General features: G+C 39.6%; 1 protein-coding gene across 2 annotated transcripts in view; it reads right to left on the reverse strand.

The window, feature by feature from the left end:
• slc6a2 (solute carrier family 6 member 2) overlaps positions 1-14,605 on the reverse strand; it is a 145,557-nt gene that overhangs the window by 17,105 nt on the left and 113,847 nt on the right. The window contains exons 9-10 of one of the 2 annotated variants that reach the window (XM_078544242.1): positions 11,187-11,315; positions 4,886-4,985 (exon numbers count right to left, since the gene is read on the reverse strand). In XM_078544242.1, coding sequence (XP_078400368.1) covers positions 4,886-4,985; positions 11,187-11,315 — 229 coding nt within the window. The remainder of the gene's footprint in view (positions 1-4,885; positions 4,986-11,186; positions 11,316-14,605) is intronic. The other variant, XM_078544243.1, reaches the window with a different exon arrangement.

Raw genomic sequence — 14,605 nt, forward strand, 5'->3', positions numbered from 1 at the left:
GGTGGGGGGGGTGTCGGGGGGGGTGGTGGGTGATTTTGCTCACCTCCCTCCCCACCCCACCACATTAGCAAAATCGGTCTTTGAACAAGGCTGCACTGCAGAAATATGTTGCCGGTGGCTTTAAAGAGCAGAGGGTGAGACTTCCGCCCCTCAGTGGATGGCCGGCAGCTCTTGCAGTCCCAACAGCGCCAGTGCTGCTGGAACTGCAAGAAGGCACATGAAGAAGATCATGGCTAGGATTTTTCAGTCGGCATTCGGGGGTGGGCCCGAGACGTTGGCACGTAAAACGACGCGCGTGGGACCTGACATCATCGCGACGTTTTGTTCGGCAGGCGCGTGCCAGAGTCGGCTGCATGCCCGCTGATACTTAAAAGGCCTATTAAGGCCATTAAGGAACTAATTAAGGTCAACTTTACACTGCCCGTCCAACCTTACGGTTGACGGGCAGGCGAAAAGGCCAAGCGGCCTTTACATTTTTTAGGAAACCTCATCCATGAGCGGGATGAGGTTTCCTAAAGCTTTTATGAATCCAATAAAAAATTTCTCTGAAATATAAAAACATGTCCCATCTCATGTGACATAGTAACATAAGGGGACATGTTTAATTAAATTTTCATGCCATTTATTTATTTATTTCCAAACACTTCAATCTCCCTGAGGCATCTCCATGCCTCAAGAAGATTGAAGCGCGCTTTTGTGCACATGTGCGAAAGATCGCTGGCCCCGACTCTCCCTCCTCCCCCCCCGCGCTCACATGTAGTGCTGAGCGCTACCACTCGCGTCTTACGCTGGGTGGGCCTTACGTGGCCCGCCTGCGTAAAATGACGGTGCAGAGCCGATCGCAGGTTGTGGTCTGCTCTGCGAGTGCCTCCGCCCGTGCAGGAAAAATTCTGGCCCATGGCAACTGGAACCAGATCTTTGCTTTTTGGGTAGGGGGGGGATCAGATAGAGGCACAAAGGTGAGGTACAATTTTAGGGGGGTGTCCCCGGGCGTCACCAACTTTGGTAAAAAAACAGCCTTCCCACTCTCGTCTACCTTCCTCTGCCCAGTGCATAATGGCAGTGGAGGCAGATTGAGGTCCTTAAATGTCCTTTAATTGGGATGCTTAAGGGCCTCAATAGGCCTAAGGGTGAGCGAGTTAGTAGGCGCCTTATCCACCTCTTGTATTATGGGGAATGGGTTGGAGTGGTTGGGAAGGCGGCGGGCTAGTCATCTGTCATATTTTACATGCCTCAGCCCACCAAAAACACACCCGGCAGGGGGCTGTAAAACCCAGCCATGGTATCATTCTTGTAGTGATTAGGTCACATGCAAGTGGTATGATTTACATTTTGATGATGGTTACATTCTGTGTTTGTGAAGAAACAAAAAGTGCTTAATCTTGCACTGTGTTCGTTTATATTTCATAGCTGGTTCCTGAAACAATTGTTATGTTACAATGATTTACTAAACTAAAGCAGTTAATAAAATAAAATGAAAGAGATCCAAACTGCTATTGACATGAGTTCTTCACAGGAATGAAGGCACCTTTCAAGCAATGGTCTTTCATAAAAAAATCTATGTAGTTTTTCTTTTCATCCTTTCTTCCACTAGTACTATGCTAGACAATGCATGTACTAATTAACAAATGGCAGTCATATAAATAAATAAATGCTGTAAAAGTGGGTAAAAATTCTACATATAGGTGCAGGGAGTATTTAATGAGAGAAAGCTATGGCTGAACAATCAATGTTTCAAATATTAAGCTTAACAAATTTTATGCGATGTTAATCATGGCCATTCCCGAAGTTATAACAACATCCTGTTGGGGCAACTGAAAAAAACACTGCATTGGGCTCACAATCTCTGCCTCTCTGTACACCAAAGTAACTTTCACTTTTGAAGAAGGGATGCATGCCTTTTCCGATATGTTAAATCATTTCAGAACTGCAACTACAAAGACTGGTTTCACAAGTAGAGGTGAAAATCTGCTTGCTGGACACAGAATGAAGATTAGACTGATTGCTAAAGTTCTTTTTTGGCTAATGTTCAACAAAGCAGTGGTTCATGTACAAGTGTTACATTGGTTATATACACATCATGCCCATACCTCACAAGCTACTGTACATTTGAAAATGTGCTGAGGGGGTGAACTTGAGGCAAAACTCCAACAAAGCTACTCAGAAGTAGGCCGAATACATAGAAATTAAACTGTTCTCAGTTATTAACATTTTAAATAAATAGAAAGAAAGAATGATTTGAAGAATATGTGCAGAGTTATGAATTTTTCAGAGTACTTGCTTGGATGAGCAGAAAATGTAAGCAAATTGAACTGTTAACATGTTTTCTATGAGTGTTTGGATGAATTTTCATTGACTATTGAACTTATGAGCTGTTTTTTAAGTTGAACTTCAAACAAGCTAAAAAGTATATTTGTTCAAGTGTTTTCATGGTGAAATGGAATACTATAAATTCTTCCCAACAATTTGTTTTAAAACTGTCAGGATTAAGATTTTACCCCAAATAACTTGAAACATGCATAAACATTACAAATATCTTGATGAATATAAATATATATTTGAACTTTATGGAGTATGAGCTTGTTTTCAAAGGACGTTGACAACACAGTTAATCATTTTCTTCTATGTTACAAAGACCAAGTTAGTGAATGTTCATAGTTATTGACTGTTTTAAACATGCATTAATCACTAATAACTATCAACTTTGTTTGGTGTAGGCGGCAGATAATTTATTCAGTGGAAAGAGCAAACTTCTGTTAAAGCACAAAATTAAGTTATTCTGATTATTTTACACACATTTGTTCAGATTTGCAAAAGGTAACATTGACACTTGTAATTGTATTGTGGTGGCATGAAATGCCACCACAATGCAATTATGTGACTTTTGTGATTATTCTCAAATCCAAATGCCTCAACAAAATTCACTTTCCTTAAATGTCATGAATGCCTTGAGGGACTTGACAATGATCCCATTGGGTCATTTGGACTACTGGAATCTTTTTCCAGTCCAGAGGTAGAGGATAAAATGCCAGATCACATTATCAGCAGACTTTAATTAAGGCTAAGGTCTACAATACGCTATCATCTTCCAAACATCAGGTCATCATTTTTCATTTGAAACATTAACCAACAACCTCAACTGGCCCTGGTACCCAACAGACAGCTACATGGCTACAAATGCAGTAAGCCTACTGGCATATGGAAACAGATCTAAATTTCAGGAACATCATTATAAACATTGGAATATTTATATAAATGGTCGAGTCCATTTTAATGAAAAATAGTTAACAGAATCAGTCTTGTTAAAAAAAAGGAAAAGAAAAAGCATCAATATTAATTATCAAAATCATCATAATCTATTTAAAAGCATCAGGATAATTATACAAATGGGTGATAATGCCCTGCTGTGAAAATCCCTGATGAAGACTCTGATTTTGGCAATATGTTTTGGATTTTTGGATGATGTATTACTGCATTGGTTTCAGCATGCACCAAATTATTTTTTTAATTTCGAAAGCCATCAATTTTTCTGTGATGATAAAAAATATAATTTTCTGCAACTAATTGAGGGAGTATTAAGATGTATGAACATTCCACATAAGACCACCAACAATAAGAAAAACACAAACCAGGAAAACTAGTTCTCCCACTTCAAGAATGACCAGTTAATGTTTAACACAGATTCCGGATACCAAAATCAATCAGTTAAAGAATAATATTGGTTTTACTTTTTATCGCTGTGTTATGCAATATTCTTACATTAGTATAAGCATATTGTGAATTATAGGAAATTCTACAATCTTCAGCAATGAAAAATTGTAATTATGAAGCCTTGATTATTCTCTTCACAGTGATTAAGATTGAGTTTTACCTTAATCCTATGGTTAGATTTGACAGTTTAATCAGTTTATCACAGCAAAATTAATTACAACACATAACAGTAGAAAGGTTACCTTCTCCAGATAGTGTTCACTTTTCACACAGAAGCCACTACCTAATGCAAGCTTGCTATGCAGAAGGAATTCAGAAAGTATGAGTAATTACAGCAAGGTATGGTTTTGCGCACTCTTTGATTCCGAATTATAATTGTATCCTTTACTTTTGATGGTGGAGAATTATTTCCAAGCTGAATTCTCTCTCATCAGGTGAGGAGAGGAAATCTTTATCTCTTCTGTAATACTGCAGAGCCGTGGAAAAGTGTTTACACTCCCTTTATAGATGGGAGTGGTTACGTTTTACTGGGATACAGGACAATCACATCATTTTCTACAGTTCTGGTTTATTCAGCAGGTAATAATGCGTAACTTTCACTCTGCAAGGGTGGAAAGGTGTGGTTGTAGGCTTCTCTAAGGGATGGACAACAAATGCTGACCTAGTCAGCGATGCCCACATCCTGTGAAAGAATTAAAAACTATTCAATAATAGAGTATTGGTGTTGTGTATTTTCAAAAAAATCATTGTGCCACTATATTAAAATGCATATTGCAGCATAAAAATTATATGTTATGAACACTAATGCAAAAGCAAAACACCGCAGCTGAAAATCAGATGGAAAGTCACAGATCTGAAATTTTAGCTCGCTTTCTTTGTCCACAGATGCTGCCAGGCCTGCTGATTATTTCAAGCATTTTCTGTTTTCACCTTATTTTTCAAATTTGATTTAAACCCTATAAGTGATAAAAGGTTAATGGACAACAATTACTGTACATACAAAGGGATAAGTGTTAGTGCTGCCCACTGCTGTCCTTGTGTTATATGTACATTAATATTATACCTATGCCAAACAGATGTCTAACACAATAGAATTAACTTAAGTCACATAACTGTCTACCATAAGCCTTTTAGATTGTATTCAGGTAGTTTCAAACTGAAAAGTGAAACTTACCATAAAACCAAGATACTCCAATGGCTTCTATTAATACCCCAAAGAGGATTGCTGTCCCTGCTGCAAATTGGTCTAGTAATGTGAGCACATAAATTCCACCCTACAAGAGGTTAAAAAAAATATAATTTACACAATTCATGTTTTCATTAGGTTGTTCGTGATAACAAATATTAAAAAATGCAAAGTCCAAGACAAAAGCTATTTTGACAATTTCCAGGATTATGAAAAAAACATTAGGATTGAAAACCTCTCAATTCATTCACCAACAAATACCATGTGTAATCTATAAGGCACTGGATTGATAGGCTAGGTTTATATAATGGGAATGTTTATATTTCGGGTTCTTTTATGTTATTATTGGCCTCCCTTCCACACAAGTCCTGAGCATTCCATGGGATTGATTTTTGTCGTTGTATGACAAATGTGTGATTTTATTTAAATTTTATTATTGTGCAGATAAGCTAAAATTATGTAACAAATAGATTTTCCTCAAGTGTGAAATGGGGAACTGTATTAGTCCACCAATCTGCAATGAAACATGGGGCAGGATTTCCAGGTCATTGGGTGGGCGCGCTGGGCGGGGCTGGGAAGCGGTCTACCACCCGCGATTGGCCCCGGACTGCGATTTCACGTTGGCTGGCCGATTAACGGCCAGCCTGCGTGAAACGTACGCTGAAAGGCTCAGCTCTGCCAGGGTGAGGGCGGGAGGAGGATGAGCGCTGAAGTCAGCGTAGCCATCGGGGACCGTGGAATGAAAGCTCCCTGAAGGCAGAGGGAGCTGAAGAATATAAAACCATCAAATAAAGATTTATAAATGCAGGAAAAAATGTCCACAATTTGGACTCACTCACCTAAGCTATGAATTATAAAAATTCAGCCTAAACATTTTTATTTTTTTAAATTTAATTACGGAAACCTCATCCCACCCTTGGATGAGGTTTCCTGAAAAATGCAAAGGCTGCCTGGCCGATTCACCCGCCCGCCAAACGTAAGGTTGGACAGGCAGCAAAAAAAAAAATTGCCGTTAATTAATACTTTGATGGCCTTAATCAGCCTCTTAATTGTCGGCGGGTGTGCTGCCAAATCTCGTGCACGCCCACTTATCACGCAAGAGCGCAATGACATGGGGATGCTCACCCAACACCATTGTACGCTATTTTATGCCCAATCGGGTCGGTCGCGCGTCTGCCCGCCCACAGAACGTAAAATTCTGCCCATAGACAAAAAGCCATGTGTATACAATCTTTTCACATATGGCTAGAAAACTCATGGTATGAAATGATCTTGTCTCAAAGAACTAGGTGGAATGAGGCTGAAGATTTAAGTAGTTTTAAGAGGTACCGATTTATGCATCAAGTAGGAAGATTTCCTTTTTAAAAAAAATGCTGATCACTTTATAACTTCAATACTAAGATGTGGGCACCAAATACTGACAGATGAATGCTGGCTTCATGCCAAAGCTCCTTGACAGATACATTGGTCAGTCATTGTAGTCCCACAGATTCTCCTCTGTTTGAACAAAGTGGAGTTGAGGATTATCAGATCAGCCATGATCTCATTGAATGGCAGAGCAGACTCGATGGGCTGAATGGCCTACTTCTGCTCCTATGTCTTATGATCTGCTCCATTATTTACCACATCATATCAGTCCATTGGAGACAATTTACCAAGTAAACTTTCAGGTTGAATGGTGCTCAAAGTGTAATTAGAAGTTAAATGTGTTCATTTACTCAGCCTTGTTGTATAGGGATGTAACAAAGGATGAACTTGCATTTGTATAGAGTGCTACAAATTGGAGGGGGGTGGTAAATATTAACCCCCACAATGGGTGAGACAAGGGTTGGGGGTGTTGAATTTAAAATCACAAAAGGCAACCACAATCTGCTGCCATTTTTACAATGGCAGGATGGTTGGCGTGGCTGTGTCCTGTCTTGAAGAGGCAGGATTCTTCATTATAATTAAATCAGGATCTCAATGTTCAATTTGGAGCATGATTTAAATTTAATAGTTGCTAGCTGGGTTTCCGAGTGTTTGGGAAAACTGGTGGCAAAATGGAGACATAGGTAATTGACTGGAAAAGGCAAGTGCTTTTTAAGCACTCCTTGCTTCCCCCAGCCCCTCAATGACCTTCTGTCATTCAAAGCATCTCCTTTCTTCCATTATCAGCCGATCTCCCTCCAACATCTGGACACGAGCCGCCTGCTCCTTGATTGGCTCACCACCCTTCCCCCAATCTCTGATCTTTCAGTCCTTTCCCATTGCCAGGCTCCAATAATCACACAACCCTCCTTTCATCAACCCCTAATCTCGAGCCACTTGCCCCTCAAAGCATTGAGAATGAGAGGGCACAGATTTAAAGTAGTTGAGAAAAGAAACAAAAGCAATATGAGAAAAAACTTTTTCACGTAGCATGGTTAAGATCTAGAATGCACTGTCTGAGAGTGTGGAGGAGGCCGGTTCAATCGAATCATTCAGAAGGGAATTAGACTACTGTCTGAAAAGGAAGAATGTGCAGCGTTATGGGGAGAAGGCAGGAAGATGGCACTAAGGGAATTGCTTAGAGAACCAGTGCAGACAGGATAGGCCTAATGGCCTCCTTCTGCACTGTACCAATACTGTGATTCAATCAGCTGCACCCTCACCCTCCACTCCCACCACCAATATTTGATTTTCCTTCCCTTCTAGTGGGAAATGGAAAAAAAATGAAGATATCCTACCCTTAACTTTGTTAAAATCTCCACATTCAGGTATCCTCCCCAATTTACATGCTCCCTGCTCTCCCATACATATTTGGTCTTTAATCTCAACAAGATTAGATATATAACATTGACTCAGTAACAGGATGAAACTACTTAATTAATAAAAGTTAGTGAGATTAGTGCAAATTTTGAACTGTCTACAATCTGTTTTTTCAACTGGAAATGGTGCCTCAACAGAAACATTTATTTATTTGGGAATACCTGAAAAATATAAAAATTATTTTTCAATATGGTGTTTGTCACTGACTGTGAAAATCAGAATATACTCTGGGACAACATCTGCTTTAAATATATCTCAATTATATATACAGTGTAGTTCAAAGCAAACTGAAAATATTCTTCAGTAATTAACTTTGATCAAGTTTCCAGGGGATGCCAAAACTGTTTCAAAGTAATTAAGAAATTGATGTTTGTCAAACAAACACTTTATTGCAGTTTAGGAATGTCTGACTTATGTTAGACCTGCAGAGTTGAATTGAACTATTGCATCTACCCTTGTTACTATTTAAAGATCTCATTTAGTTTCTTGGTTAGACGCCAACCTTTTGTTTGTTTAGTTGGACAGCTATTATATTCATTCCACTAATAGCAATCATAAATATGTTTTCAGAAGCAATCATTTAAAAGAGCTATGTGACTTATGGCTTTATTTTTAAAAATGTGATTGTTTAACATCCTGGTACTCCCTGAACACAGTTTGCTTAATTTAATATTTATGGATTCAGTCAGCCAGCTCTAGTCTCCATCCTTTCCATTTCCAAGTCATTTGGTGTGGCAGACATGATGTTCAGCCTTTTGTGTCAAGGATATGGGCCAAAGGCTGCAAGTGCGTGAAAGTGTGCAGCTGTAGACTGCTCATTATCCATATTGAATACAGCAGTCCTGGCAAACCTTGTGAAACTTTCACTAGACACTCCCTTGGGCTTTCTCCCAATTGGCTGCCGTACATCTCCTTCAGCAGAAACCATGGATACATGCATAAATGGGATTTCCATTGATCTTTTATTGAAGTTGAGAAACACAAAGGAAATTCCGAGTGTAGTTTTTTAAAAAAAAAAATTAGTTCTGTTAGTAATATTGACAAGCTTAAAATTTTATTTTCATCATTTGTCCTTGCTGGATTAAAGATAGCAAAATTGCAATATTAGAAATCGTATCACCAATGTTAATTTCTTCTTCCCTACATCAAATCACTGCTCATCTACTTTAACTCATTCTTTCCCAGAATTTCAAATCTATAGAATTCCTTACCTCCTTCAGTTTTTCTTTTCTCCTATAATCTTCAGTCTGTTAAAATCTAAATTTGGTATCATCTCATTACTACTTCCAGATTTATCTAATCTATTTTGCACTTTCCAACTTTGGGAGTAAGGCCTTATATGAGCCTTAGCTCTTTGATTTCTCGATGAAAGCAACATCACAAGCTGTGACTCGGTTGGTACCACTCGCAACTCTGAAGGTTGTGGGTTCAAGTCCCACGCCAGGACTTGAGTGCAAAAATCTAGGCTGACACTTCACTGCAATACCAAAGCACTACGTTGCTGTACTGTCGGAGGTGCGACCTTTCAGATGAGATGTTAAATCAAGGCTCCTTCTGCCTTCTCAGGTGAACGTAAGAGATCCTATGGCATCATTTTGAAAAACTGTGGAGGAGTTATCCCTGGTGTCTTGGCCAGTATATCTCCCTCAGTCGACATTATAAAAATGGATTATATGGTCATTATTTCATTGCTGTTTGTGGGACCTTGCTGGGAAATATTGGCTGCTGTATTTCCAACATTACAAGAGTAACGACATTTCAGAAGCACTTCATTGGCTGGAAATCACTTTGGGATGTCCTGAGGTTATGAAAGGCGCGATATAAAAGCAAGTCTGTCGTTCTTTTTGGGAATGCAGTTGTTATTATACATTTGGAGCTATCTGCAACTGATGGCATATGATAACCCTGATGTTAATAACATCCAATATTAAAATTACACAACTGTTACAGATCTGTTAATGCTAGATATTGTATTTTGTTGGTAAATTCTCCTGAAAGGACAGTTTCATCTTCCAACTTTTTACTATGTTCTCCCTCTCCTGCTGTGAGGCAACTGCTGCCAAAACAAACATTACACCCAGATGAAATATTGCTGCTGCTTGTTAATGTGGCTGATTTTAGTTTCCTTCCACCCACTGTTGGGCAGGGGCAGGTGGTAACACAATGAAAATTGCAGCATTTATCATGTTGTTCCCATTGACATCAGGGTGACCAACTTCACGGGGCCTTGATAAGGCACACTATGGGCTGCTCTAAGGAAACTTGATTTAACATCTCATCTGAAAGATTGCACCTCCGATAGTACAGCAATGTAGTGCTTTGGTACTGTAATGTAGTGTCAGTCAATTGGTGAAGGATAGAACTGGAGCCAATCTTTACTCAGTCTTATATTTATATACAAAATGAAACACAACAAGCCTATACCTCTTAACTCAACCACACCTCAGTTTAAATAAGAATATCTTTACATGTCCTCAAGTGAAACCCCAATTAATAACCTCCATCTGCATATAATTAAACACAATTGACATACAATTAACATGAGTCATAGAATCATATAGTCATGACACATCTGCAGGAGTCCATATTGGAGTCTCATTAGCCAATGCAAATTTGAACCCAATGAAGTTATTAGGACCCCAATGCAATTTTGAAAAATCAATGTGGGCAGAATGCTCTACCCACTTAGGCTTTGCATAGAACAACCTTTTAGGGGCTCCTGCAAGCCATTCATAAAAATTGAAAGTATTAATCTTCCTGTTACCCCATAAAATAATCCACCAACCTGATACATGAGCCTCCACAGCTCTTCTTCGTGATCACCTTCCCTGCTTTCATCTGCCAAGACTGGCTGGGCTCCAGAGAGGAGACACCAGACTTCCCACCCTCCACAATGAACAAGCTACTCCAAAAGCACTGGCACAGCTTACTGACAGAATTGAAAGTAGATGCAAACATGAAGTAGTTGGGGACGCTGGCTATTTTCATCACTGTACCCACCATCCTCCTGATGGAAGTGGTCATTTAAAAAAATGTGCAAATAGCGTTTTAAACTAATGCAATCTAAGTCATAGCCCACGTGTAACAATGCTGTTATTAGGTGTACAAATTGGCTTATTAGCTTACGTCAGCCAGATGCATCACTTAATAATTGGTTTAGATTTGTTTTTAATTTTTGTTGTTGACCAATAATCCATTACCACTTTAATTCATGAACTGTGAGCTTCACGCAAACAGAATTAACACCAATATATCCATGCTATACAACTAGTAGGATAACTCAGTGGTATATTCTCAACTTGCCACCTGGTTGAAAAACTGCTGTTGTGAATCAATCACCCATTATAGATATCAATAGAAATGAAAACCCAGTAGTTTATGGAACTGATTCCATACTGATTACGGCTGATTCACAATGTCAGTTTTGCATCCAGCTAACAAATTGACAATTTACTGGGTAGCCTTTTAACTGCTATTTTCCAAACCAATTTACACCACTTACATTGGTGATGCAGAACAGTGCAACCAGGAAAGTTCCACCTGCGGTTGCAAATGTGAAAAGCTTTCGGTGTTTCTTCAAAAATTTGAAGTCATCTGTAATTCCAGTAACAACGGCCTCCATACCACCCATCTGAGATAAAGAAACCGCATGAGTATAAATTAAAACTAGAACAAATGCGAAGACATTATGGCCTCAAAATAATTCAGATTTTTAAACAAAAAGGATCATAGATGATAAAAACCAATAATAACCACAGAAAATTCTGGAAATATACCGGATGTTCAAAAGCATCTTAAAGGGAAAGGATAGATTCATGTCTTGCCGAGGACCCTACATTAAAACTGCCCTTGCCTTGACGTCCCATGGGGGTAACTTGTAGTGATACTCTTCGTATCTCTGAGGATTAATTTTCTAGGTATTCCTAAAACTTGAATTTCTGATTAAAATTGTGCACTGAAGTGCTCCTGGCGCACTCTGGAAAAGTCCTCATGACCAGCACATTTTTGTGAGCGACATTGGCAAGACTCCATTTATTGCCCAGCTCTGGTTAGCCTGAGAAGAGAGGCTCAAAATGTTGCAACGCAGGGGAGTTAAGCTGTTTGAATCAAGCAAGGCAACTCAGTGAAGAGGAGCAGTGTATTCATGCTCATTATTGTTAAATTGTTACATGATGACAAGTTATGTTGGTGGAAACAATCAAATCCAATCAGAACCGTTGCTCTGTGCATTTCTCTTGCTGTGCAGTAAAGTAGCTTAACAATTTAACTAAGTCTTCCCTCATCTCATGTTAACTTAACCTGCCTTCGAAGAGCCTGAAGAAATTTTGTAAGGGTACATCCCTGGGCTATGTCATCATATGAGTAAATATAGGGGAGTAAATATAGGGCAGTGTGAGTAAACTGTTTTAAACACAAGACACTCGGACTGCTTAAGAGAGCGAATAATGCCATTGAACCCTAGGAGGTATTCATGGTAGACACAAACTTGTAACAAGGGTCAAGGAAAGCACAATTTTCTGAACACAACAGTCATTCTGTATTAGAACATGATGCAAATTGGCTATCAATGATTAATACATGTACCTTCCTCTTGGTGGTTACTTTATCAACCAGCTTCAAACAACAACTTATATTTATATAGCACCTTTGACATAATGAAACATCCCAAGACGCTTGACAGGAGCTTTATAAAACAAAATATGGCACCAAGCCACATAAGGAGATTACTAGGTCAGATGACTAAAAGTTTGGTCAAAGAGGCAGGTTTTAAGGACTGTCTTAAAGGGGGACAGCTAGAAGGAGAGAATTCCTGAACTTAGGACCTAGGGGCTGAAGGCACAGTCACCAATGAATGGCTTTGAAAACAAAGGTGAGAACTTTAAAATCCAATGTAGGTCAGGAATCAAAAGGGTGATAGGACATGGTGTGAGTTAAAACATAGGTAGCCAAGTTTTGGATGACCTCAAATTTAGAAAGGATAGAATGTGGGAGACCAGCCAGGACTGCATTGGAATAGTCAAGTCTAGAGTTAACCAAAGCATGAATGAGGATTTCAGCAGCAGATGAACTGAGGCAAGGGCAAAGTAAGGAAGTGTTATGGCAATGGAAATAGGTGTTCTTAGTGATTGTGAAGATGTGTAATTGGAAGCTTATCTTGGAGCCAAATATAACACCAAGGTTGCGAACAGTCCAATCTATTCTCAGACAGTTACTAAGGAGAGGGTTGGAGTTGGTAGCTAGGGAACAGAGTTAGGAGAAGGGGCTGAAAACAATGGCTTTGGTCTTCCTAATGTGTAATTGGGGGGAATTTCTGCTATTCTAGTACTGGATTTCATATAAACCGTCTGATTATTTAACAAGCATGGAGAATCGACAGAGGTGGTTGTGAGGTAAAGCTGGGTGTTGTCAGTGTACATCTAAGAACTAGCCCAGTGTTTTTGGATGATGTTGCTGAGAGCAGTATGTAAATGAGAAACAGGAAGGGGGTTCAAGGACAGATCCTTGGAGGATGCCAGAGGTAACAATGTGGGAGTAGGAAGAGAAGCCATTGCAAATGATACACTGGCTATGATTAGATAGATAAGAATTGAAGCCATGTAGGCAAGAGCATTCCCACCCAGCTGGATGTTAGTGGAGAGGTGTTTGATGAGGATGGCATGGTCAATCATCACAAAGGCTGCCGACAGATCAAAACGCTTGAGGAGAGATAATTTACTTTTATTACAGTCGCAATGGATGTCATCTGTGACTTTGATAAAGCTGTTTTGGTACAGTACCAGGGCAGAAACTTGTTTGGAGGGATTCAAACATCGAGTTCCAGGAAAGATGGCACAAATTTGGGAGGAAAGGGCTTCAGGTTCGGAAAGGAAAGGGCTGTAATTTGCATGATGGCAGTTTGCAAGGACGGAGGGGTCAAGGGTTTTGTTTTAAGGAGTGGGGTTGACATCAGGTTTAAAGTGGGGGTGACATCAGATTTAAAATGGGAGTGACATCAGATTTAAAGGAGAGATGGACAACACCTAAAGGGAGAAATAAAAACAGAAACTGTGGAGCATGAAACTGAGTTAATGTTTCAGGTCTGTGACCTTACATCAGAACTGGGTAAAGTTAGAAATGAAGAGAGAGAACCATTAACATTATCAATTAATGTGGAGAGCAGGAGGGAGAATTAAAATAAAAACAGAAAATACTAGGAAAACTCAGCAGGTCTGGCTGTATCTGTGGAGAGAGAAACAGGGTTAACATTTCGAGTCTGTTTGACTCTTCAGAGCTCTGAAGTCATACGGACTCGAAATGTTAACCCTGTTTCTCTCTCCGCAGATACAGCTAGACCTGCTGAGTTTTTCTAGCATTTTTTGTTTTTATTTCATATTTCCAGCATCAGCAATATTTTGCTTTTATTACTGGAGGGAAAGTTGTGCGGTCAGCAGTTTAGTGAGAATAGGGTCGAGGGAGGAGGAGATGGGTCTCATGAACAAAATGAACTCAGAGAGGGCATGAGGGAGATAGGAGAGAAACTAGAGAACAATACGTGTTCAGGGCCAAGGCAGGGCGGAAATTTGGAGGGCATTTGTCCAGGTGGGCTAGTGGAAGGGAAGGACGTGACAGAGGCAGCAGAGGCAGTGGGCGGACTCGATCTTAGTGAGAAGGAAGTCCATGAGCTTCTCTCATTTTTATTGGATGTGAGGATAGAAGAAACAAGGAGAGGGGTTTAAGAAGACGGTTATAACTGGGAATTATCTTTGCATTCCAGGATGATCCTGGAATAATGAGCAGTGTTAGCAGAGAAGAGCAGGATCTGATGGTGCTTTATGTAGTCCAGACAGATCTGGCAGTGGATGCTATATCCTTTCAAGCAAGCATAATAAGTGCAATAATTTCTCTGTTAGCTTTAATGAGTCACTGCTGAATGGGTGGAAT

Source organism: Cetorhinus maximus, chromosome 6, assembly GCF_964194155.1.
Source record: "Cetorhinus maximus chromosome 6, sCetMax3.hap1.1, whole genome shotgun sequence".
Classification (NCBI taxonomy): domain Eukaryota; kingdom Metazoa; phylum Chordata; class Chondrichthyes; order Lamniformes; family Cetorhinidae; genus Cetorhinus; species Cetorhinus maximus.